Genomic DNA, 26159 nt, shown 5'->3' with positions numbered 1-26159 from the left:
CACAGAGCCATCTGCCCAGACTGACGGCCTCTTTTAAAATATAATTTCCTGGGGACTCTTCTATCCTCCCAGGAACACAGCAGGAACTTACCAAGTATTTAATGAATAAATGAGCTATCCCAGTTGCCTGCATCAAACCATGCTACTGCTGAACAAATTGGAAGAAACTTACTTTAACTGAAAGTTTCTATTTAGGTAAATGAAACAATTCCCATTTGACTCAAAAGGTTAATGTCTTAAGATAGAAACGAAGGAAATGTACAATAAAAGATCATACTCTGGTGCATGACATAATGCTGCACAATAATGTGCAAAGGAACATGCTGAAGTACAAAGAAATGATCCTCCTGCAAACTGACTTTTGCAGTGCTGTCTTGGTTAAGGTTTTTATTGCTGTGATGAAACATCATGAGCAAAAGAAACGTGGGGAGGAAAGGGTTTAGTTCGCTCACACTTCCAGGACCACAGAAGGAAGTCAGGGCAGGAACTTTAACAGGGCAGGGACCTGGAGGCAGGAGCTGACACAGGGCATGGAGGAGGGTTGCTTATTGGCTTGCTTCTCATGGCTTGCTCAGTCTGCTTTGTTGTGGCACCACCCACAACGGGCTGGGCCCTCCCACATCAATCATGAATTAAGAAAATGCCCTACAGGCTTGACTACAGCCTGAGCTTATGGAGGGAGGCATTTTCTCAGTTGAAGAGTTCCTCTTCCCTGACTCTAGCTTGTGTCAGATTGACATAAATCGAGCCAGGACAAAAGCTAAAGCCTGAGATTGTTACTCTACACAAGTACCAATTTAAAACGGAAGGTGAAGCTTATTTTTCATAAAATTTTAATACATATGTCAAATGTAACAATGCAGAATTATAATCTTTAATAATTTCGGCCTCTTTGAAGAAAAATCATTGGATTAAAAGAAAAAAGAAAAATAAACATAGATAGAAGTAAAATATGTGAGTGAAAAGAGGGATTATATAGCAAACATATCCATAGCTTGCTTTTTATGAGCTGCCTCCACTAATGTGACAGTTTTAATTTTAGCAATCTATAAGGAAGTAACCTAGACCATTAAGGTAGATCGTAAGAGAAAACAGCAATGAAGCAAGCACGACACATAAGGAACAGGGAACCAGCTCAATAAATGAATCTACTACTGAAAGGGTCAACTGAGGTATGCGATCAAAAGAGAGGAAAACAGCCCCAAAGAAACAAGTGAACTCTTCAATGAAAGCAACCTACCTCATGTGGAGAGCCACAAAGGAATCAGGTGCCCCTCCCACACCGTGCTGGTCTTCAGTCTTGCCCTCACACTACAGAATACTTGTTTCATGGTCCTCCTTAGAGGGGACACACACGAGCTGTCCACCAGCTGGGGACAAAGACTGCAGTTCCTCTCTTAGAAACAAGGCCCCCAATCACATCTGTCTGTGGCAGAGGTGGGACGTCTGCAGGTCTACTCCTGCTGAGTTCCAACTCTGACTGACCCGAGGGACTCTGCGCCTGGCCAGCTCTATCCAGAACTATCCGAACTCTGCTGTCACTGGCTTTCAAGAGTCAACTCAAACACCCTGTGAAAGTCAACTGGGTCTTTCTCTTCTGTGCCCGAGAATGATCTTCTCTTGCTTGTCTTCACCATGGCCCTTATGAGATCATAACTGTGAGTGCGTTCAGAAGGATTTTAGCTGCCTTAAAATTTCCCTCAAGAAAGAAAGGAAGGGAGGGAGGCAGATAGGAAAAATAAATATATTGATACCAATATGTTAAAGTTAGGTTTGTTTGTTTTTTTCTAAAGCAGTGTCAGAACATTCTGGAGGTAAGTTTACAGTGAGACACAAACTGAACAAACTGAATTTTTCATCTTTAATTTTTCATCCTGTTTCAAACTGGTTTTTCTAACACTTCAGTTTTGAATAAGGTCATGTGGCCCTGGCTGAGCATGACAAATTGTGGAGCTTAATAAAAACTGAAATCTAATCTATAATAATAACAGTATGCCTAAAATATGGATGAAGTAAGAATAAGGGAGTGGCATCTGAAATATTTTGGGCTGGAATAATCTAGAAAGGCATGAGATAAATAGAAAGCAAACCGAGAGGGAAGGCTCTCCTCACACTCGTAAATTCAGGCTGTGACAGCCTCTTCAGCAATCTCGTCTCTCTTGTACTTACTGCAAGTGTGCAGCTGCCAGAAGGAAACCTCACAGCGTGACTCACACATTCCACTTTCCTCTACTACCTCTCATGAGTCACTCTTCTGGCCTGAGCTCTCTCTACTGCTCCCAGATGCACACCACTGCTTTTGAACATTTCTTCTTCTTTCGCTCTCATTCATGATTTCATTTATCCCATTTTCTTTCAAAATGGCTTTCACATTCCAATCTGAGGCTGTAACATCGACCTTCTTCCTTCTGTTACTTCTGAGGATATTTCACTGGGGTTAAAATAGGGACTTTCTTTTGGGTCTCACTAGTTACTTGACAGTGGCTAAGTTAGCTCTCTAGTCATTTTGTTCCTTATTTATGCCTCTCTAACACAGACTTTGGGTTTTGTCTTTTTTGTTGTTGCTGTTTGTTTGTTTGGGAGACCCTCTGTGTAGCCCTCACTGTCCTGAACTCACTCTGTAGACCAGGCTGGCCTAGAACTCACAGAGACTCACCTACCTCTGCCTCCAGAGTGCTGGGAAGAGAGACATGGATACCACTCCTGGCTAACACAGACTTTGAATAGTTTTTAACACTGAAAAAGTTCAGACCAATTTTAGTCATATAGTTTATACCTATACCATATACTAATATAACTTCTTTTAAAAATTCTCAATTTCTATTACATTTAGGAAAATATTTTGAAAGAATGCTTTTTATTTTCTTGACTCAGTATTTCCATAAATGCTATTGAGTTAACCCAACTTAGTGAAGGCACTTGTTGAAATGGTCAAAATGCTATGCGGCTTCCACTTAACACAACATGAATGCTTGTTTATTCAATTTAGGAGCTCATTAGAAGACATTATATAAGGTAACAATTATAATGATTGTGCTTTCAAGAAGCCTGATGAGGGCAGAATACAGTAGAGAAATATTCAAAGAGGTTCACAATGAACAGCCCGGCTTATTCTTGCAAACTACCTCAGCCTGACCTACAGGAATTTACACTATCATATCACACATAATAAAATCCAGCGTGTGGAAAATGAGTCTAAAATAGAAACATTTTCCATGAAAATATCTCTGGTTTCTGAGACCTTCTTGACTCTTGGCACTTCCTCAGCCTCCTCCTGGGTACACAGCTTATTTTAGAGGAAAGTCAACAAATGAAACAATTCAACAATCAACATAAAACACATTTCCTGCCATTCCTGTTCTGAAAGATGCCAGAGAGGCTCCCATCAGTCATCTAAGACTGGAACAAAATCTGAAGTTCTCCTGTACAATGCAAGGTATTTTCTATTCCTTCAGGTTTATCAGCATGTTAGACTGGAAAAATTAGTATGAGACCCCCAAAGTCAGTATAATGTACCAGCTAGGTTCTTTTGTATCTGTAAAACTTTTATTAAAGATATTTGTAGAGGCTGGGTGGTGGTGGTGCATGCCTTTAATCCCAGCACTCGGGAGGCAGATCCAGGCGAATCTCTGTGAGTTTCAGGCCAGCCTGGTCTCCAAAGCGAGTTCCAGGAAAGGCGCAAAACTACACAGAGAAACCCTGTCTCGAAAAACCAGAAAAAAAAAAAAAAAAGATATTTGTAGATTACAGATCAATAAAACTTACCAAGTCCAAAAAGTAAATTGCTTAAGGAATAAGGTCAACTTAAAGACAGCACTGTTTTGAACAGAACACAATTTTTTAAACTTGAAAAATAAATCCTTCACACTTTAACTAAAACGTATTTTATATTTCTGCTCAGTGAAAGAAACTATCAAGAATCAAAAGATAGGCTAAGCTAAAAGAAAATATTTGCAAAAATCAGAGCCAATATGTGACTGACACCCAAAATATACAAAGGATTTTTCAAATTCAATTAAAAAATTTTGATTTAAAACTAAGCAGAAGGCCTGAACAGACACCTCATCACAGATTTCTACATGGCAAATAAACATATGAAAAGAGGTTCCCCAGTCTACGACAATGAGTAAATGAGAAATAAAATGATATGATACCATTAACCTGAAATCTCGTGTGGCCCAAATTGAGAACACTGACAGCACCAAACACCGATTAGGACAAATAGTAACCGGATCCTTCAGCCATTACGACGAGAATACCAAATGGTATGGCCATCTTGGAAGACAGTTTGGCAGTTTCTTATAAAAACTGGGTTTGTTTGTATTTAAAAACCATATGACCCAGCAAATTCTATTCCTTTGCATTTACTAAGTGGAGCTGAAAACTTAGTCCACACATAAACTGAAGCATGAGTATCTATAGCAGTTTATTCATAATTGCCAGAACTTGGAAGCAACCACAATGTCCTTAAGTAGATAAATGGATAAACTGTTACACATCCAGATGAAGAATAATATTCAGCACATGAAAGCAATGAGCTATCAAGCCGAATACAGACTCAAAGTGATCTAAGTGCATATTATTAAGTGAAGGAAACCAGTCTGAAAAGGTTCCATACTGCATGATTCCTATTTCATGGCCTTCTGGCAAGGGTGGAGCTTAGGACAGAGTGAAAAGATCAGTGCTTGCCAGGGATCAGTAGGGAGGGAGGGAGGAATAAGTAGATCACAAAGCATTTTTAGGGCAATAACTCATGACATGTATGATACTGTAATGGTGAATATATATTGTTATAAACTTGTCTACACCTATAAAGCATAAAATATCAGTATTGACTTATTGATTTTGCATGATAATGATATGCCATAGTAGGTGCATTAATTGCAACAAATGTAGTACACCTGTGGGAGATAATGCTTGGCTAGATGTTAGCCTGGCTGAGGGTAGGGGAATCTTTACTTTCTGCTCAGTTTTGCTATGAACCTAAAATAGCTCTAAAAAAAAAAAAAAAAAAAAAAAAAAAAAAAAAAAAAAAAAAAAAAAAAAAAAGTCTTGCAAAAGACAACATTGGATTTGACTATATAAGCTTCAAAAATATGTCATCAAACTAAAAAATTAAAAGATATATTAGAAACACAACTAGGACATATAGTGAGAAAACATTCCTTAATGCATAAGATCTCATAAATGAAGAAAAATAGATACAAACTCTAGAAATATTGGAGGGGAGAGCATTGGCCTGCTAGTTGAACCTCCAAATACATTCCCACTTCTTTCTGTTAAAGAGAAAGGCTGGGCAGATGGCCACCCAGCTAGAGAGCATATTTTACAGATTCTCTTGCACTTACGTGTGGTCCTGTAACTAGAGTGGCTGCCAAAAGAATGTGAGTTTAAATATTGTTTACAATTTCTTTCTCACTTGTTTAACAGCAAATTATTTGCTTTTAATTCACCCCTCCCCAGTACTATTTCTTCCTTACCAGGAAATGGAACATGGGATACTTTTGTCAGACCAGTAATTATAACACCAGGAGATGATGGAACAGTGTAATTTAAGAAAAATCTATGTCTGAAATTACTGTGGTAATCAGAGCCAGGGATATTGTGGAACTCCAGGCCCGGCCTGGCCAATATTGTCCTGAAATCAGGACAACTATGACTACAGGTAAGGGACACTCACAAGATCCAGCCTATGGACATTCCCTCCTCGGGAGAGTGGGGCAAAGGTAACTGGCCCTCATCTGAGATTAGAATCGCTCACTCCTTCCTGTGCACTCCGTCCCCATCTGCACACCCTCCCGTCCAACTACAGATGGTCAGGAGAGGTGACAGACTGCACAGGAGTAGAAGTTAGCCGCGGGAGGGACTCCATCGATGCGGCTCTCAGGAGGTCATCGCCCATGCTGCTGGACTGCAACGCTTTAGTGATGAGCTGTTCTTGAGTCACTCAGCCTAGAGGTAAGCTCATCCGTTCTCCTGTGAGGAAGCCCAGCAAACTTATTTGTTCACCAGGCCAGGCTTTCACTGGATTGTTCCTTTGGTGTGTCATCAGTGCCTATCTTGGATCAGTATCTGTTTGTTCCTGTCTCCACAGGAAAAGCAGTGTAACAAGTGATTGTTTCTTATTATGTAAGAAAGAAAGTGTTATTGTGGTTTGCTTGTACCACCTGCTCATCCTGGATCATAACAAACAGAACAACAGAACACACTCCTGGAATGAGAGGATGAGTGCTATGTGAGCGGAGCTTCTTCTCTGACATAATACAAAGTAAATTAAAACAACCATGAAATCTGTTGGAAAGATTATATAAACAGCAAAACTGAAAAAGCAACAAAATTGATGAAATCTAGTTTTAAACAAACATTTGAAGAAAGCAACACTTATATTTTGAAAATGTGAATTAATACAATTTTTGATGAAACTAACTATATCAACAACAAAAACAAATTAAAGCAATATTCTGGGAAAGTGTTTAGGAAAAAATGATATGGTTGAGTAAAGAAAATTCATGATCCCTGCAATCCATTGTAAGATAAAGATTTTGTAGCATGTCAGATTGCTATACAGTTTTATTTCTGTGCTCAGTTCTGGGTAATCTGAAAATTACTTCACCTTCCTGTGTCAGTTCCCTTACCTGTAGAGAGTGCTCACTGTGCTCAGTGCTTCGCGAACATCAAGTCAGATTTTAATAGAAAATTCTCATCTGCCTACAACTTTCGTCTGATCAGGAGAGACACGGCTGCCTGGGGCTGTCAGCCTTCCACAGGGTCTCCTGACTTCCAAACTTTTCCACGGAAATAACTGTCAGTAGCTGACAGAACTTTGAATTATTTATCCTCCCCCCCCAATTGTGGAGAACATAAAAAAACCTCTAGTTTTTTAAAAAAAATTTTATTCAAAAAATGTATGTATATTTGGTATTTCACTTGTGGCATAACTTTTTATTTTACTAAAACATGGTTCCTCTAATGTAAAGAGTTAGCCTCCCACTCAGTTCCACTCCCCCCAAGTTAGCCTTATTTGTCTTACAGTCTTGTCTAGCTGCAAAACACACATATCATACAACAACATAGGCTCTGGGTCAAATCCTAATTCTGCTAATTATATGCCCTTTGAAGCCAGGCAAGTTAATTAAGACAGCATTCACTCTTGCATGCAGGGAAAGGTGTAGAGCAATGCCCAGCATGTGTGCCAGTTGAATGTGCACGCCCAGCCATGCGTGTCACGAACACTTCCGTCCGTCCGTCTCCCCTTGTTTGCCGTTGTTGTCAATTCCCATCCCACCAGCTTCATCCCAGTAACTCAAGAAATACCTGTAACTGTGCTTTCCTTAGCTGCTGGCTGGTAATCTGAGATTTCTGTTGCATCATACTATCAATCCGTTGATTGACCTGCTTTTCCTTCTTGAGCTCATTTCCGTAAAATCTGGACCCCTACAGAGAAAGCCAAGCAGAAGAGAAGCCTAAGAAGGAGAGGACCACTGCAGTGACTTAGTGGCCAAGAGCATGACCCTGGAGTCAGACTTCAGTGACCTAGTGGCCAAGAGCGTGACCCTGGAGTCAGACTGCGACCTGAAAGTTCCTTCACCTCTCTGTGTCAGTTTCCTCATCTGTGAAGAGTGCTTCCCTAGTATGCATGACGCCCAACTCAACACCACACACACACACACACACACACACACACACACACACACACCTAAATCATTTCATTCTTGTCAGACAATACTACAAGAAGCAATCTGAGTTAAGATTTGTATTCAAAACAAAACAATAAAAAATGTCGGCTGTGGTGTGTCCATGGGGCATATCCAAGCTTTGCCAGCTAGTTCCTTGGTTATTTCCTCACGTGTTTCCTTTCAGAATTTTAGTAGTAAGTCATTAAAAAGCACACCGTAAGACACTGAACCAAGTCTGTTATTCCACCACAGAACACAGTGGCTATTGACTGACTAGGTTGTAAGTATTAAGTTAGTTCTACATTTGACTCTCATGAAAATGCTGCCACAGAGACTTATGCACACAGTTCCGCATGGACAGACATTGTCATTCCTCTTTGATGAGGGTATTTCTGTGTCTTATGGTAATGCATGTTTAATCCTTTGAGTAACTGCCAAACTGTTTTCCATGACTGAATCATTTCTCTGTTACTGCATATGAAGGTTCCAACTTCCCCATATCCCTGCCAACACTTTTGATTGTATTATTTATTATAGCCATTATAGCCAATAATAGTGTGAATGGCATCCTCCTAGGGTTTTTTAAGTTGCATTTCCTTAGTGACTAATGATGTTGAGTATCTTTTCATGTTTGAGACGTATACACATTTTCTTCACTTAAATACCTATTCATATCTTTTGACCATTTTTTGATTGAGTTGTTAGTGTTACACAGCTACCTCAATCTTATCAAAACATTCAGAAACAGAGTCTTTTGGTGCAGTTTTGATATGCCGATATATAAGCACACAGAATAGAGGGAGGGATATAAATTGACAAAGTGGCTATGGTGAGTAATTTAGCAACTCATAAAATTATATACATATTATCTGTATTTTATAGAGCAATTCCACTCCTAGATATCTCTTTTATAGTTGCCACACATAAGATTAGTAAATATAGTCAGGTGGTGACTTATAATTTCAGTATAAGCAGGAAGATCCCAGCACTCGGGAGACAGAGGTAAAAGGAGTTCAAGGCCAGCCTGGCTTACATAATAAATACCAGGACAGCCAGGGTTATATAGTGAGACCCTGCCTCAAAATAAATAAATAATTAAATAAATAAATAGATAGACAAATAAATAAATAAATAAATAATAAAATAAAATAAAAGATTAGGAATGACATATATCAATCAGTAACAATTCTGATTAGATTAATAAACTATATCCACATATGCAAGTATAAATTCACCATCCAATTATAACATTCATTTACAAGGGATAAAAAGAAAAGGAGAAAAAAACATGTGCACTCTTTTGCTTTTATATGCATATTATATAAATTCAAAGTAGAAAGTTTGGTAACAAGAACAACAGATTTAAAAAGCATTTATATATTTCTAGCTTAATGAAATATTAAAACATTTTAATTAATAAAAAGGATAGTAAACCAAAACCTAATGGTTTTCTTTTAATACTAACTAAAACATAGATACTGAAAGAAGCAAGAACATACCTTTGTGGCGTCCATTATAATTTTGTTTATTTTCTCTTTATCCAGTCCTTCCATTCCTGCTTTATTATCATTCAGTCCCATCCTAAGCAGAAGATCATCTTTGCATTTTTTCTTTTCTTTGGTGTTATCCATGATGTAAACGAGGTAATTTCTTCTTTATTAGCTGCAAAGGCATACAAAATAAGCACTGCTTTTAGGTGTCCAGAGAAGGGCCAGAGATAAAAACCTAGTAGAGTGCTTGCATAGTACACAAGAGGCTCTAGGCTCGATCCCCATGGGGCACAGCAACCCTGGGGAGGCGGGGAAGAAGAACAGAAGCTCAAGGGCATCCTCAGCTCTACAATAAAGTTCAGGTTGGTTTGAGCTACATGAAACCTGGTCTTAAAAAAAAAAAAAAAAAAAAAAAAAAAACATTTCTTAGCTCTTGAAAAATTACTACTCAGCCAGGCAGTGGTGGCCCACACCTTTAATCCTAGCACTTGGGAGGCAGAGGCAGGTGGATCTCTGAGAGTTTGAGGCCAGCCTGGGCTACAAAGCAAGTTCCAGGTCAGCCAGGGCTACACAGAGAAACCCTGTCTTGAAAAACCAAGAATCAAAATTCAAAAACCAAAGAAGAAAGAAAAAGAAAAATGAAGAATTACTACTCAAATTTTCCATTAGTACCCTCAGCTTACTATCTTTCTGGAGACAAGGAAAGCATGGACATTTCTTGTGCATTTTGTCCAGCCACCATGCTTTCTGCCCGACATATATACACTCAATAGCCTGAAAAGACAGATGGTACTACTCCAGATATAACAAGAGAGGCCTGAGTCTCAGAACATGTCTGCTAACATAAATTCACTGGAAAATAGCTACATGTTTGTTAAAAACATATCCAAGTCCAAACCTCGTGAGTTTTTTTCTACTGAAAAATTTTTTTTCATATCTTCCCCATCCACTCAAATCCATACCCTTTCATTCTCTCTCTAAAAAACAAACAAGCAAACAAACAAACAAACAAAAAACATGAACAAAGATACTAGGAAACACATACATGCACACACATCCATAAAATGGAAACCAAAATATACAAGCTAAAGACCAATAAGACAAAAAATGCCAACCGAAGCAATTTGAGACAGGAAGTCTACAAAAATACTATTGAGTTCATTTTGTGTTGGATACCCACTGCTGGGTATGGGGCTTACCCTGAAATGTGGTTAATATACCCAGTGAGGCTCCACTGGAGAAAAAGAATTGTTCAGTTACAAGCAGATATTAAATACAGACAGCTTCTTGGTTAGGGTTGGGAGTTCCTGTTCACTTTCCCCTCAGCAGTGGGACCAACTCTGCCTTAACCTGTACCAGCACTGTGCATGCTTCCAGTCTCTATAAATTCATATGTGAATCCATCCTGTTTGGAGGATACTGTTTTCTGGAAGTCATCCATTCTCTCTAGCTCTTACCATCTTTCTGCTTTCTCTTTCATGTAGCTCCCTAAGCCCAGAGGGGATAGTTTTATGAAGACATCCACTTAAGAGTGTTCCAAAAATCTCTCACTCTGAATATTGTCCAATTATGATTCTTGGTGTTAGTTGCCACCTATTGCAAGAAGCTGTTTCTCTGATGATGATAAATTAGGGATTGATTTATGGGTATAGTAGAATTTTATTAGGAGATAGTATATTGTTATGGTTCCTTTAGAACAGTAGTTCTGAATCTGTGGGTCACAATCCCTTTAGGGGTTGAATGACTCTTTCACAAGGGTCACCTAAGACTACTGGAAAACAGATATTTACAACTCATCTAACAGTAGCAAAAAATTAAAGTTATGAAGTAGCAACAAAAGTAATTTTATGGTTGGGGGTCACCACAACATGAGGAATTGTATTAAAGGGTCACAGCATGACAAAGGTGGAGAACCACTGCTATAGAAGAGTAAGAGTGTGAAGTTTTCCCTTAGGCTCATGGCCGTTCTAGTATAGGGTTCTTAGCCACCACACAGTGTCAGATATGGGTTCCATCTCATGGAGTGTGCTTAAATCCAATCAGAGTGGTTGGTTGCTCCCACAATGTTTGTGCCCCTATTGCACAAGCATCTCTTACTGGAAGACCACTGTTGCAGATTACAGGGTTTGTAGCTGGGTTAACAGTTACCTTTCTTCTCTACTAGCATTTAAGAATACTCCCTAGTACCATGAATGCTAGTCTTAAGGGGTGAAGCCGCTAGTTAGGCACTAGCTCTACTTCTCCATGTTTGATGAATTATGTAAGTGCTGTATCAGCAATAAGACCTTACCATCAATTTTGGAAGAGTAACCAAGGGAATTTCCTTGGTGCCACTTTGGCCAATGACTCAAATAGATATAACCCATTCCTGGCACTGGAGGTTTTATTTGGTGGCGTAAGATGTCTAGTCAGGACATTGTCTCCCCATTATTTGATGACTCCATTTAGATTTATTTCATATACGTATATATTTTAAAAAGCTTCTATAGTAGTGGGTTTCCATATGGTCCCTCAAATGGCTCTTAGTGTAGGAGGCTTTCTTGGACTACCATCCCTCAAATCGTGACACAGAGACTTATTATTAATTATGAATGCTCAGCCTTAGCTTAGGCTTGTTTCTAGCTAGCTTTTTAAACTTAAATTCATCCATTTCTATTCATCTATGTGCTGCCCTGAGGCTCATTTACCTCATCTATGTACTGTCCATCCTGCTTTCCTGCTTCCTCCATGTCTTTCTGTCTGGCTCCCCTTTTCTCTCTGCCTACCAGTCCCAGCGATCCCCCCTCTGCCTAGCTATTGGCTGTTCAGATTTTTATTAGACCAATCAGGTGCCTTAGGCAGGCAAGGTGAAACAGCAACACATCTTTACAGAGTTAAACAAATGCAGCATAAATAAAAGCAACACATCTTTACCTAGTTAAATATTCTATTCCACAACATCTTAGTGTCAGTTGTTCCTCCCCACATTCTCTCCCTCACCCCTCTCTTCTTTCTTCTTCCCATTTAGTCCTTCCACTCTGGTCTCACCACTAGCTAGCTCTTCAAAACAATATATGCTATATCTCCTCCCTAGGAGACCTTCTCCTTAGTCCCTTACTATGTACCTAACCTCTGTGGTTATACAGATTGTAGAACACATATTGAAAGCTTAAAAGCTAACATTCATATGTAAGAGAAAACATACAATATGTCTCTTTGGGTCTGAGTTGCCTCACTCAGAATGATTTTTTTTCCTAGTTTCATCCCTTTATTTGCAAATTTAATATTTTTTTAAACAGCTGAATAATACTTGATCATGTAAATGTACCACATTTCATTATCCATTTATCAGTTGATGGACAGCTAGGCTATTTTAAATTTTTGGCTATTATGAATAGAGCAGCAATTAGCAAGTATCTCTGTAGTAGGATGTAGAGATCCTTTGGGTATATGCCCAAGAGTAGTATAGTTGGCTCTTGAAGTAGAACTATTTCCAGCTTCCTGAGGAACCACCATACTGATTTCCATAGAGGCTGTACAAGTTTGCACTCCCACCAGCAATGAATAAGGGTTCTCCTTTGCCCACATCCTCACCAGCATGAGCAGTCATTTGTTTTATTGATCTTGGCCACTGTGACTGATGTAAGATAAAATTTCAAAGTAGTTTTGATTTGCATTTCCCTGATGACTAAGGATGTTGAACATTTCTTTAAGTGCTTCTCAACCATGTTTTTCATATTTAAAAATTGGGATATATATATATATTCAGATATATAATTGGTAAAGTTTTTATACAGTGTGTAGCCTACTGTTTTGCCCAATTGATGTTGTCCTTGGCCATACAGAAGCTTTTCAGTTTTATGAGGTCCCATTTATTGTTGGTCTTAGTGCCTGTGCTAATGGTATCTTGTTAGGAAAGTGTTATCCTTTGCCAATGAATTCAACACCATTCCCCACCTCTCAAATCAGACCAGGGCCTTATGCTGAGGTCCTTAATCTATTTGGAGTTGTTTTGCACAGGATGATAAATATGCACCATTTGTTGAAGATGCTGTCTTCTTTTCAGTGCATATTTCTGGCTTCTTTGTTAAAAGAAAAAAAATCAGGTGTCCATAAGCGTGTGGACTTAGTCTGGGTCTTCAATTCAATTCCATTGATCAACATGTCTGTTTTTTTGCCAATACCATGCTGTTTTTATTACTATAGCTCTGTAGTGCTATTTGAGATTGAGAATATGATTATCTACAGTGGTTCTTTTATTAATCAGAATTGTTTTGTTATTTTAGCTATCCTGTATTTTTTTGAGCTTCATATGAAGCTGAAAATCATTTTTTCAATTTCTGTGGAGAAATTGGAATTTTGATGAGGACTGTGTTAAATCTGTAAATTGCTTTTGGTAGGATGGCCATTTTCACTATATTAATCCTACCCCATGAGCCTGAGAAATCTTTTTATCTTCTGATGTCTAATTTATTTCCTCAATGTCTTAAAGTTTCTATTAAAGATTTACCCCAAGGTATTTTTGAGGGTATTGTGAAAGGTATTCTTTTCCTATTTTCTCAGTTTGACAGTTGTACATAAGACAGCTACTGATTTTGTGTTTTGTATCCCACTACTTTACTGAAAGTGTTTATCAGTGTGGGAAGCTCCTGGTGGAGTTTTTAGGGCCTTTTATGTATAGAGTCATATCATCTGTAAATAAAAACACTGACTTCTTTTTATACTGTATCCCCTGATCTCCTTCAGTTCTTATTGCTGTAGCTGAGACTTCAAGTACTATATTGAATAGGTATGGAGAGAGTGGACATCCTTATCTTCTTCCTGATTTCAGTGCCAATACTTCAAGTTTCTCTCTGTTTAGGTTGAAGACATTGACTGTGGAATTGCTGTAAATTGCCTTTATTAGTTGAGGTACATCCCTTGTATTCCTAGTCTCTCTAGGACTTTTATCATAAAAGGATGATGGATTTTTGTCAAAGGACTTTCTGAATCTAATGAAATGATTATGTGGTTTGTCTTTTAGTCTATATTATGTGGTATATTATGCTTATTGATTTATGTATCTTAACCATCCCTGCATCTCTGGGATGAAGTCAAGTTGATCACAGCAGATATTTCTGGTGTGTTCTTGGATTTGGTTTGTAACTATTTTATTGATAATTTTTGCACCTGTGTTCACAAGGGATTAGTTTGTAATTCTCTTTCTTTGTTGGATCTTTGTATAGTTTAGGTATTGAGATAATTGTGGCCTCATATTCCTTCTATTTCTATTTTGTAGAATAATTTGAGGAATATTGGCATTAATTCTTCTTTGAAGGTCTAGTAGAAATCTGCACTGACTCCCTCTGACCCTGAGCTTTTTGGGTCAGGAGATTTTAATGACTGCTTTTATTTCACCAGGGGTTATGGGTCTGTTTAAATTGTTTATCTGACCTTGATTTAACTTTGGTAGACGATACATGTCAAGAAATTCATCCATTTCTTTTAGGTTTTCCCGTTGGTAGCTTACAGATTTTTAAAGGATGTCATTATTCTCTGGATTTCATCAGTGTATATTGTTATTGTCCCCCTTTCCATCTCTATATTAATTTGGATATTCTTTTCCATCTCTTAGTTAATTTGGCAAAGGGTTTGTCAATCTTACAGATTTTCTCAAAGAACTAACTCTTCCTTTCATTGATTCTTTGTATTATGTTTTTGTTTCCATTTCATTGATTTCAGCCTTTAGTTTGATTGTATCTTGATGTCTTTCCCTTTTGGGTGTTCTCTCTTTCTTTTTTCTAGAGCTTTCAGGTGCACTGCTAATTTACTAATATGCGATCTCTCCAATTTTTGATGCAGACACTTAGTGCTATCAACCTGTCTCTCAGAACTGCCTTCATTGTGTCCCATAGGATAGGGTATATTGTGTTTTCATTTTCATTCAATTCTAAAAAATTTTTAATTTCCTTCTTGATTCTGACTTGACTCACTTTTCATTCAATAGTGACTTGCCCAGTGTCTGTGAGTTTGTAAGGTTTCTGTTGGTGTTGATAGCCAGCTTTAAACTATGGTGGTCAGATAGAATTCAGGGTGTTATTTCGATTTCCTTATATCTGTTGTGACTTGCTTTGTGTACAAGTACATAGTTTTGGAGAAAGTTCTATGAGCTTCTGAGAAGAAAGTATATTCTTCTGTATTTATATGAAGTGCTGTAAATTTCTGCTAGATCTGCTTGATTTCTGACATTATTTAACTCCAGCATTTCTCTGTTTAATTTTGGTCTGGATGACCTGTTTATTGGTAAGAGTAAGGTTTTAAAGTCACCTCACTGTGTGAAGCTCAGTATGTGATTTTAGCTGTAGTAGTATTTCTCTTATGAACTTGGGTGCTCTTGTTAAACCTTGTATTTTTATCCACTGCATAGAGAACAAATATAAAATGATACCTCTCTATTATACATGCCAAGTTCAGTTGCAATGATTAATGACTATATAATAGAGCTCATTTCAGGTAGCAATAATATAGGGGAAAAATCCCATCACACCCAGGAAATGACTATAATGTACACTACTATGGCACTTTTTAAATTAAAAAAAAAAAAAAAAAAAACCTTAGAAGGTTCAGGCAGGAGGATCTCGAGTCTGGCAATGAAGACCAGTTCTACACAAAAACCATACTCATGAGCTGGCAATGTAGCTCACTGGATAAAATGCTTGTTATGCAACCTGACAACCTGAGTTCAATCCCTAGTTCCCATAATGAAAGCAGAGAACCAACTTCCAAAAGTTGTTCTTTTACCTCCATACATGCTGCATGTTCGCACCAGTTTTACACACACATACACAGACAGACACGTGCAAGTGCACTTTCTCTTTCACACATATACACATAATAAACTTTTTATTCAAAAATATATACACACAAAACTATACAACAACATACACAACAGGTTCAGTTATTCTTAGGATTATTCTCTCTGGTTATTTATCAGGGAGGAAAAAAATTAGAAAAATCCCAAAATTAAAAAATTTAAGCAAAGTTAAATGAATTATTCACCATAACTCTGCTGCTAAGTTGAAGAATAGGGATGGCATCCAAGTCTCCTTATTCAACTCTAATGAAGCTCCTTTGTCATCAGTGACCTCCACATTGGGGTTCACTTATGCTACAAACAAAAAAGCCTAGGTGGACCGCCGCCATGTACCTACAACAGTGATAGTAACCTATGTGTATAATTGAAAGCCTTTCACAACAATGCTGCCTCCATCTCGAGTAGTAGCAAAAAATAAAAGTTATTTTCATTATTTCAGAAACAATTTTGACTTCTAATGGTAGCTCCTTTAAAGGGGTAAAATTCTGGCACATTAGTGCATGCCTATAATCCCATCACTTGGGAGGCTGAAGCAGGAGGATTACAAGTGCCAGGCCAGTTGGGGCCACAAAGCAACACACTATCTAAAACAAAACAAGCACACACTATTGATTCTCCAATGGTGCTATATATTGTACACCCCTGGAGACCGTTATAAAAATCTTGATGCTCAAGTCTCAACACATACTAAATAAGTCTAGGAGAGTTGGATATCAGCTTTAAGGTATCTATATGCTCCAAAGTGTTGGAACTATGAGGGTAGCTGTTATCTCTGATAGTCTGCATCTGAAGGAATTTACAGGCTAGTTTTCTGTTCTCAATATTTGAACTGTTTTCTCTTCAACTGTTACATTAAGTTTAATATTTTATTATATTTTACTTCAGCAATTCTGTTATTTGACATTATTCTAGGAAAGCAGGCAAATGTAATTCAATTATAATTTCATCATAACAACACCACAAAAAAATTAGTTAAAATAAACACATTCCTCCATTTAATTTGCCTTGCCCTTTAAATGAGAAAATGTATGAAAAGAAATATATTGAGTGACTATGATTTTACATATACTTTACATACTAACTTATTTATTTATTTATTTATTTTGGTTTTTCAAGACAGGGTTTCTCTGTATAGCTTTGCGCCTTTCCCGGAACTCACTTGGTAGCCCAGGCTGGCCTAGAACTCATAGAGATCCGCCTGGCTCTGCCTCCCAAGTGCTGGGATTAAAGGCGTGTGCCACCACCGCCCGGCAATACTAACATATTTATATTAGTTAGCTGACCAAAGTCTCAGAATTGATTGGATTCTTAATTGCATCCGAACCGAGCTATCAGAAACACTGTTAGGAAGGCAGAGTTGGTTTCCAGCTATCCTCCTGCCTGTTAATGCATTCATTCTCACCAGGATTCGTTTAAGATCGTTTATATTCCAACGACTTCCAGGTTGATGGTGCTGTTTTCAGTGCCTGCCCTGCATCTTCAAATTTAGTATGTCCGAGGAAGGAGGAGGGGGGCTTGCAGGGAAGAAAGGGGCAGTCAGAGAGAATGAGATGAGTAGAAGAGGGGGTGAACATGACCCAAATCCATCATGTACGTGTACAAAACTGTCAAAGATATTTCTAAAAACTTAACATGTCCAAAATAGATCTCCCCTGCTTCCACGCCCAAGCTGGTTCTACTTGTTCCTTTTCTCCTTCCAGATCAGAGTCCCAAGTTCCCTTTTCTACTACTGCCTGTGCAGATCCCACAGGAGTCATTCATGAGCCCTTCTTCTTCACACAGCCGTATCCAGACTATCGGGAAGTCCTGTGGAGTCTTTCAAAACACATCCTGAGTACAACTGCCTCTCGCTTTTCCCACTGCTGTCATGCTAATCTGAACTACCATCATCTCTGGCCTGGACAACTGCAACAGACTCTCTTGGAGTCTGCCTCTGCTCTCTTACTGTTGATTATCAACACAGAATTCTAATTCTACTTCTTTATTTCTCCATGTGCATGTTGTGTGTGTGTGTGTGTGTGCACACACGTGCGTACACATGTGCTCATATGTGGAGGCTGAAGTTGACATTAGGTATTTTTCTCATCACTCTACTTTATTGACTGGAGCAGTCTCTAGCTGAACCTGGAGCTCATCAGTTCGGCTAGTTTAACTAGGCAGCTTGCTCTGGGGACCCTAGGGATCTTTGGCTTCTAAGCGCTGGCATTACAGAGGGCCACCAGAGCTAACAGTTATCTGCCTTTTTGTGTAGGTTCTAGGGATCCAAACTCTGGTCCTAATGTTCAGTGCTTTTTCCACTGAATCATCTTCCCAGCTTCACAACTGACTCTGACACCAATTAGATCTTAGCACTTTTTGGCTGAAAATTGTACAATGCCATTCCATCTTATTTCAGAACAAGCCCAAAATCCTTAAAATGATCTTTAGGCCACAAAGAATCTAGATCTGCCAGGTGTAATGGTGCACGCCTTTAGTTGCAGCACTCAGTGGGTAAAGGCAGGTGGATCTCTGTGAGTTCAAGGCCAGTGGTCTACATATTGAGTTCCAGGACAGCCATGGATATACAGTGAGATGCTGTCTCGAACACAAACAAATAAACAAAACACCTATAAAAGCAAAACCAAGAAAAGGACTCCAGATCCTTGCGCTTGTCAACTTGCATAGTTGTCTAGCTCTCATCCTCTTCCCTACACTCTAGCCACTATGTCCTCTGTGCGGGATCTCAACTCTACAGGGCACATTCTTGAGACCTTCAGCATGGACTTTCTCTTGCCCTGTAGAGGACCTCATGTATGTAAGATGCCATCTTGGTTAAATGCTCACATCTCCTTCAAGCCTTCACTTAAATGTTGCCTTCTCATTGAGGGCCGCATACCTTGGCTTCCCAATTTTAAATTGAAGCTTTATCACTTTGTGGTTGCTTCTACTTCAAAGACAAAATGATTAGACCAAGCTAATAGTTGTACTTTGCACCCTGACTATTCTCTAAAAGCCTGGTCTCTAGGGTAGTGGTGTGAAGAGCAGTGTAACTTGTAAAGGGAAGGGGTCTAACAGGTCCTTGGGGGTGTATCCTACAAGAGGCTAAGGGCCCCTTGCTTTTTCGCCATCATCATGTGTTACCCCACCACAGTGCAAAGCACCCATCATGAACTGGAATCTCCAAAACTGAGACCTGAAATCAACCTTTTCTCTTTCTAAGGCAACCACCTCCAATGTTTAATGGGGTAAGACAAAAGTGACCAGCAAGGAAAAACCCACTGGGTTTTAGTGTATTTGAAACATCAGGAATTTTTCTGACATTCTCTTCTATGTTACTGAGGTGAATCTGCTCTTGCATTTATGAGAATTTATCTCATCTTTCTAATTTTTCTTCAATCTCTTATTAGTTCCGTTTATTCCCTCTTGTCATTACTCCTTCAGTGAGTGTATCTAGAAATCTCTGGCGAAGATGTTCCTATCACAAGTACAACGACTTCTCTATTTTTACAGGAAGTGAGCCTTATTTCAAATGGCTTTGTTAGGTCAGCAGATCATGTTAAGTGCTCAGTATGGTGCCTGATATGTGACAAGCTCTCAGTTAACAGTTATTCTTGCTGTTGTTCTGAGTGCTAAGCCAAACTTCCAGAGCTGTGAAGTTTACTGTAGACTTATTTCTCTACAGGGAAAGATTCTATAAGGGTCTGGATAAGCATCCCCAAGAAAAACCAAAGCTCACAGATAACACAGATGAATTTTGTTTATACTCAAATTAGAATTTGTAATATTAAGCATCATTACAAATAAAATAAACCAGATGAATGAATATAACTGCAATCTTGAAAAGAAAAATGGTCAACATTCTGATAGCTTGAAATTACAGAATAGTTTGGTTCACCAAGAAGCCAATAAGAAATGCATGATTCTCCGCATGCCAATAAAGGACAACCTGCTTCTATAAAACAAATAAAGGAGAAATGCACGAATCAGAGGAAAGAATCCTTGGTTTCTGTGGTTTGGTATAGTGGTTTAAAAGCATTTTCTCTGGAAATTTTCAAATTCTTCCCAGTCTGAGTCTACTGCTGACTATTCACATTACCACTTAAAACCACAAAGCAAACCCCATGTTTTTGGTGGCAATAAGGACGGAAACTTGCAATTTTTCAAAAGATAATCTAGTGAAGAGACTTTAGGATGGTGGCCTCTTCTAACAGACACACAAAAGCCAACAATATCATGAGGACTTAGCATGCTGACCAAAGTCATCTGGCATGAACAGACCAGCAAGCATGAGGAATACCCTAACCACAGGGAACTGACAGCAGGAAGGACAGAGGGAAAGAGATATGAACGGGAAAGAGAGAGACAGTAGACTCCTGGGAAGAACTTTGTTTTCATTTCCAATATACTGTAAAGAATCAAACCCCATACGGAGAAAACCTTAACTTGTTAGACTATTATTTTTACAACTCCCAAATGCTCAAATATTTCATCAATAGATTAAATACCTAGCACAAAATTTGAGACTTAAATTATACTTTTTACCCTATAATTTAAAACACAATGAGTTAAAATTATTCTAAATATAAATCTTCAAATTAATAATCAAGTAATTGATTATTAATAATCATATGACTGATTTTAAAAGTTCCCTTTTCATTTTTATTTATTGTAAATTGTATTTCAAACTTTAAAGATTATTATAAGTCACAACTCCAAGACATTAACAGATGATTATTTTTCTGTGTTTCTCTCAAACTCTTTTACACACTCATAAATGGAACCATATGTCCACTAGTTTTATATAATGGGGATGAAAACAGATGCAGCACTGTGTTTTCAAAATGCAAAACACTTGGCATTCTGAGCTCATCTTTAAATCTTTGTAAATGACACCAATATGAAGCCCTGTAGGTTCTAAACTAAGAGTGTGTATCACAAGAAAACCCAAGTTCTCACCAGACAGAAGCCTGCTTTTTGGGAACTGTTGTGGTTTGAATGAGAATGGCCCGCATAGGCTGATATATTTGAATGTCAGGTTCTCAAGCGTTTGACTGCTTAGGAAGAAGTAAGCTGTGTGACCTTGTTGGAGGAGGTGTGTCACTGTGGGGCGGGGGATGTTGAGGATTCAAAAGCTTAGGTCAGGCCCAGTCAATCTCTCTAGCTCTCTTTCTCAATCTCTCTGTCTATCTCTCTAGCTCTCTTTCTCAATCTGTCTATCTCTCCATCTCTCTTTCTCAATCTCTCTGTCTGCCTGCAGCTTGTAGATCAGGTGTGAGTCCTCGGCTACTGCTCCAGCAGTGCTATGCCTGCCTGTCTGTCTCCTGCCATGCTTCTCACCATAATGATCACGGACTCACCCTCTGAAACTGAAAGCAAGCTCCAGTTGAACGCTTTCTTTTATAAGCTGCCTTGGTCATGGTGTCTCGTCAAACCAGTAGGACAGTAATTATTGATACAGTCTTATTTCTTGCTATGCAGCCTAGACAGCCCTTTACGTGTGATTCTCTTGGTGCCCCATAATTCCAGGCTGGTGCAGCACCACACCTAATTCACATACTCTCTGACTGTCCTTAGCCTATTCATTTATCTGGTTCCAGTGAAGAATGGGACAGAAACCAGTCAAAATATCCACTCTACCTACTTACCCCTACAGAGGTATAATTGAAACTATCTCATTTCTAATGTAGGCCACACTGTCCTTGAACTTAGGATCCTCCTTCCCGAGCTCTGAGATTGCAGATGTGCTACCAAGTCCAGGAAATCTGTATTCTTTAGTATAAAATGAGAAATACTCTGAGACACATTAAATACAGTGTCAATTCAAAATAAATTTCCCAGTCCAGTTTATGCATTTCTATTATGCTAATGCACTGCATGCTTTGTAAAGGTTTCTGGGCTCTGTAACAATGAAAATGCTTAACTCAGAAGGAAACACACTCAGGAAAATTGAAAACTGTGAAAAGTTAAATTGATAGTGTGTATGTGTGTGTGCGCCTGCATGTTTGTGTGTGCAGATGTATATGCATGAGCATGTGGAGGCCAAAGAACCACCCCAGGTGTGGCAGCACCTCAGGTGTGGCTCCACCCCAGGCACCACCCACCTTGGTGTGTACTTGGCTGTGGATGCTGAGGTCAGAGAACAATCACTCCTCAGGCACCTTCTAACATTTGCTTTAGAAAGGATTGCTGGCTGGCCTAGATTTCACCCAAGTAGGTTAGACTAACTGGCCATCAAGCTTCCAGGAATTCTGTCTCATTATCACTGAATTACAGTCACAGACCACTGTGCCTGGCTGTTCACATGGGTTCTGGGGATCTGAACTCAGGTCCTCAGGTTTGGAAGGGAAACATTTTACTGACTGAGTCATCTCCCAAGCCCTGTCTACCTTTCTTTTGAGACAGGGTCTCTCACTGGCCTGAACTCACCAAGTAGGATTGGATAGGATAGAATGGCTAGCCAGTGAGCTCCAGGGATCGCTGGTTTCCATCTCTCCACTGCTGGTATTAAAAGTGTATGATGCTCGCTATTTTTTTTTTTAAATTAATTCTTAGGATCAAACTCAGATTTACTGACTGGAGAGATAGCTCCAGTCAATACATTGATACTTTACAGAAGTTCACTGTTTCTGAGAATTGTTGACTGACTATAGGGATGTCAGCAGCGAAAGACAGGCTGACAAAGTCTTGGCTACTAGATCGTGGCAGCACAAATATCTGTCCACTGGGCAGTGGTAGTGTGGTGCATGCTTTTAAATCCCAGCACTCAGGAGGCAGAGGCAGGCAGATCTCTGAGTTCAAGGCCAGCCTGGTTACAGAATGAGTTCCAATAGAGCCAGAGCTACACAAAGAAACCCTACTTAGGAAAAAAAAACCCTAAACAAATAATAATAAAATTAAAAAAAAATAAAATCAGTCCATATAAAAGAAATGCTGAGTGGGTGAATTCTATTTTATTTAAGATATATGGTAAGGTACTCAAATTTTAAGGGATATTTACATATGTCCTTAGAAGAGGATAAAAAAGAAAGGTTCTCTTATAGTACCTTTTCTGATACTGTATTGTTACAATATTCCATTTTACAATCTATAAACTTACTATTCAAATATAAAATTACAAATGAAGGCTGAGGCTGATTTACTATGTTGCATCCCATGTTATTGGAAGGAAAAATATCTACTAAATTCAAGACGTTATTCTACAGGCTGTTACTTTCTTATCCCTTTCACTACTTCCTCTTGCAGACAGCTCTGAAGCTGCTTCTGAGGCTAATGATGACATCATTTTTTTCCGGTTCGCTGCTGCTCATTTCTAAGTTTTCCTGGAGAGCTATCAGTGTATGGCAGAGGTGTCAAACTCGGTAACAGCCTAACCCTTTTCCAATGAAGTCTTAGACACAGCTTCTAAGTGTTCTTTAGTTTTACTAATGTGCAGCTCTTCTTTAATTTCATGCATATTCTACCATTAACATAACAGGAAACAGACAGCTCACAGTGACCTTCATTTCTCTTTTATTACTATTAACTTTTATTCTTCTCTCATACATTCCATTCCATTGCAATTTCTCCTCCCCCCCACTCCTCTCACTTCCTCCCCTACCTCCCCTCTTACCCAGATCAATTCCTTCTCTGTTTCTGTTAAAAAAAAAAAAAAGGCAGGTCTCCCAGGGATACCTACCACACACGGCCTTACAAAATACAATAAGACTGGGCACAACCCCTCACATCACGGCTGGTTGTGGCAAGCCACTAAGAGGAAATGGGTCCTAAGTGCAGGCAAAAGAGTCAGAGACCACCCCCACTCCCATTGCTTTGAGTTCCATAGGAACATCAAGCTACACGGTTATAAGGTATATGCAGAGGACCTAGCTCAAACCCATACAGGATCTGTATGCCTTTCAGTCCTTGTGAGCCCCATGAGCCCTGCTTAGTTGATTCTGTGGCCCACGTTCTCATGGTATCCTCCACCCCTCTGGCTCCTACAATCCTTCCTCCCGCTTTGGTGCCAGGGTTCCCCAGGCTCTGCCTGGTGTTTGGCTGTGGGTCTCTGCATCTGCTCCCATCGGCTGCTGGATGACTCCCCTCTGATGACAATTGGGCTGGGCACTCATCTATGAGTATAGCAGAATATCATTAGGGATCACTTCATTGACTTTTTTTTTTTTTTTCAATCTTGTTTGCTTCTATCCTGGGTCTCTAGACTGTTCTGCCTTTGGTTCCTGGCCATCCAGGAAGTGTCAAGTGTGAGTTCCTGCTCATGGCATGGGCCATATGTTGGACTAGTCATGGGTTGTCCACTCCCACAAGTTCTGCACTGCCATTGCCCTCAGCAAGTCTTGCAGACAAGACAGATAGTAGGTCAAAGGTTTTGTGGCTGGGTTGATGCCCCCGTACCACTACTGGGAGCTTTGCTGGGTAATAGAAGATGGCCAGTTCAGGCTCCATATCCTCCATTACTAGGAGACTTTGCTGGAATCACTCTCATGGAGTCCAGGGGGTTTCCACTGCACTAAGTTCCCCTACCCCTCACCTCATGACCTTCATTTCTTTTATCCTCCAAATTCCTTAGAAATGTCTGGGTGGGGCCAGTGAGATGGTTCAGTGGTGGTTCAGTGGTAAAAGCACTTGCACACTGGCCTGATGATGTAAGTTTGATCCCTAGAAGCTACAGGGGAAGGAGAACTGACCTTCACAGCTTGCCCTCTGTATATCACTGCTCATCTGCAATGGAGGTCTTATTTTTGAATGTCAGCAGGGTCTTTGGGGACAAATTGTATGCAATGCTGTAAGGTATGAATAAATACCCCTATCAACCTCTTAACCAAACTACGTCCAAAGTATGGCTCTTTCAGAAAAGTTACTCTCACCAAATCAACACATAAAGAAGTCCAAATAGAGAAAGCCACCTTAAAGATTAAACCAACTACCTGGGGTGTGTGTGTGTGTGTAACACGCTTTTCACCCCAGCATTGGGAGGCAGAAGCAGGCGGACCTCTGTGAGTTTGAGGCCAGCCTGGTCTACAGAGTGAGTTCCAGGACAGACAGGGCTGCACAGAGAAACCCTGCCTTGGGAAAACCAAACCACCACCAACATAAAAGAGTAAAGCAACATGCCAAGGCCTGGTGGCATGCTCCTGTAATCCTAACACCTGGCAGAAAGAGTAGAAAGAAGGCAGATTCAAGGCTAGCCTGGGCTACACAGTAAGACCCTCAAAACCAAAATAAGTTTGTTTGTTTATTTTTGTAAGCAATATAAACAGTTCAGAGCAATAGAATAAGACATGGCAATATAAGCCCATAATGATGATGATTATAATAACAACATTAATAGATGTTAATAAAAGATTCCATCTATCTAAATGGATTGTGGATTGTTAGACACAAAGAAAAAGCAAGCAAAGTAAATACTGCCAATGTCTAGTTAAAATGTCCATCTCTAAAGGTGGCTCAATACTACTAACTATTTAGTATCACAGTTTCTCTTAGATAGAAATGTGACACTGACATTTGGGGTAAGGACATGGAGACTAGATTTGAGAGCAGGGTGTCTTAGTTAGGGTTTTCATTGCTGTGAAGAGATATCATAACCACAGCAACTCTTACAAAGAAAACATTTAATTGAGGTGGCTCGCTTACAGTTTCAGAGGTTCAGTCTATTATCATCATGATGGGGAGCATGGCAGCGTACAGGCAGATGTGGTGCTGGAGCTGAGAGTGCTACATCTTGCAGACAACAGGAAGTCGACTGAGACAATGGGTAGTATCCTGGACATAGGAAACTTCAAAGCCCATCCCCACAGTGACACACTTCCTCCAACAAGGCCATACTCCAACAAAGTCACACCTCCTAATAGTGCCACTCCCTATGAGATTATGGGGGGGGACGTGCAATTACATTCAAACTACCACACAAGGCTAGGAACCATCATCAAAGGGCTTGGGAAACTGGAGAAAGGATTCAGGGGCTCTTGGAATATTTAAGCAGGAATCAGGATTGAAATGAGAATTTAGAAGAGACATGGGTATGGGGATGGAGCTCCATGTTATGGCATCTACCTTGCACACACAAGGGTCTGAGTTCCATTCCCAGCACAAAATACAAGAATGAATAACAAAACAACAAACACCACCTAATAGTGTTTGTTGAATAGAAACACCACATGTTTCCCTTCTCTATTCATTTAA

The 26159-nt window shown here is 39.4% G+C and overlaps 1 protein-coding gene across 6 annotated transcripts in view; it reads right to left on the bottom strand.

Moving 5' to 3' along the window:
* Polk (DNA polymerase kappa) overlaps positions 1–26159 on the bottom strand; it is a 60931-nt gene that overhangs the window by 26365 nt on the left and 8407 nt on the right. For 5 of the 6 annotated variants that reach the window (XM_037209487.1, XM_028871681.2, XM_028871682.2 and 2 more), the window contains exons 2-3: positions 9176–9338; positions 7315–7434 (exon numbers count right to left, since the gene is read on the bottom strand). In XM_037209487.1, coding sequence (XP_037065382.1) covers positions 7315–7434; positions 9176–9307 — 252 coding nt within the window. In that variant the 5' untranslated portion in view covers positions 9308–9338. Of the gene's footprint in view, positions 1–1240; positions 2617–7314; positions 7435–9175; positions 9339–26159 lie in introns of those variants that run through there. The other variant, XM_028871683.1, reaches the window with a different exon arrangement.

The sequence above is a fragment of the Peromyscus leucopus genome, chromosome 11, assembly GCF_004664715.2.
Source record: "Peromyscus leucopus breed LL Stock chromosome 11, UCI_PerLeu_2.1, whole genome shotgun sequence".
In the NCBI taxonomy this organism is placed as follows: Eukaryota; Metazoa; Chordata; class Mammalia; order Rodentia; family Cricetidae; genus Peromyscus; species Peromyscus leucopus.
Note: the sequence above shows the minus strand (reverse complement) of the source record. Positions and strands in the feature narration are given on the sequence as shown.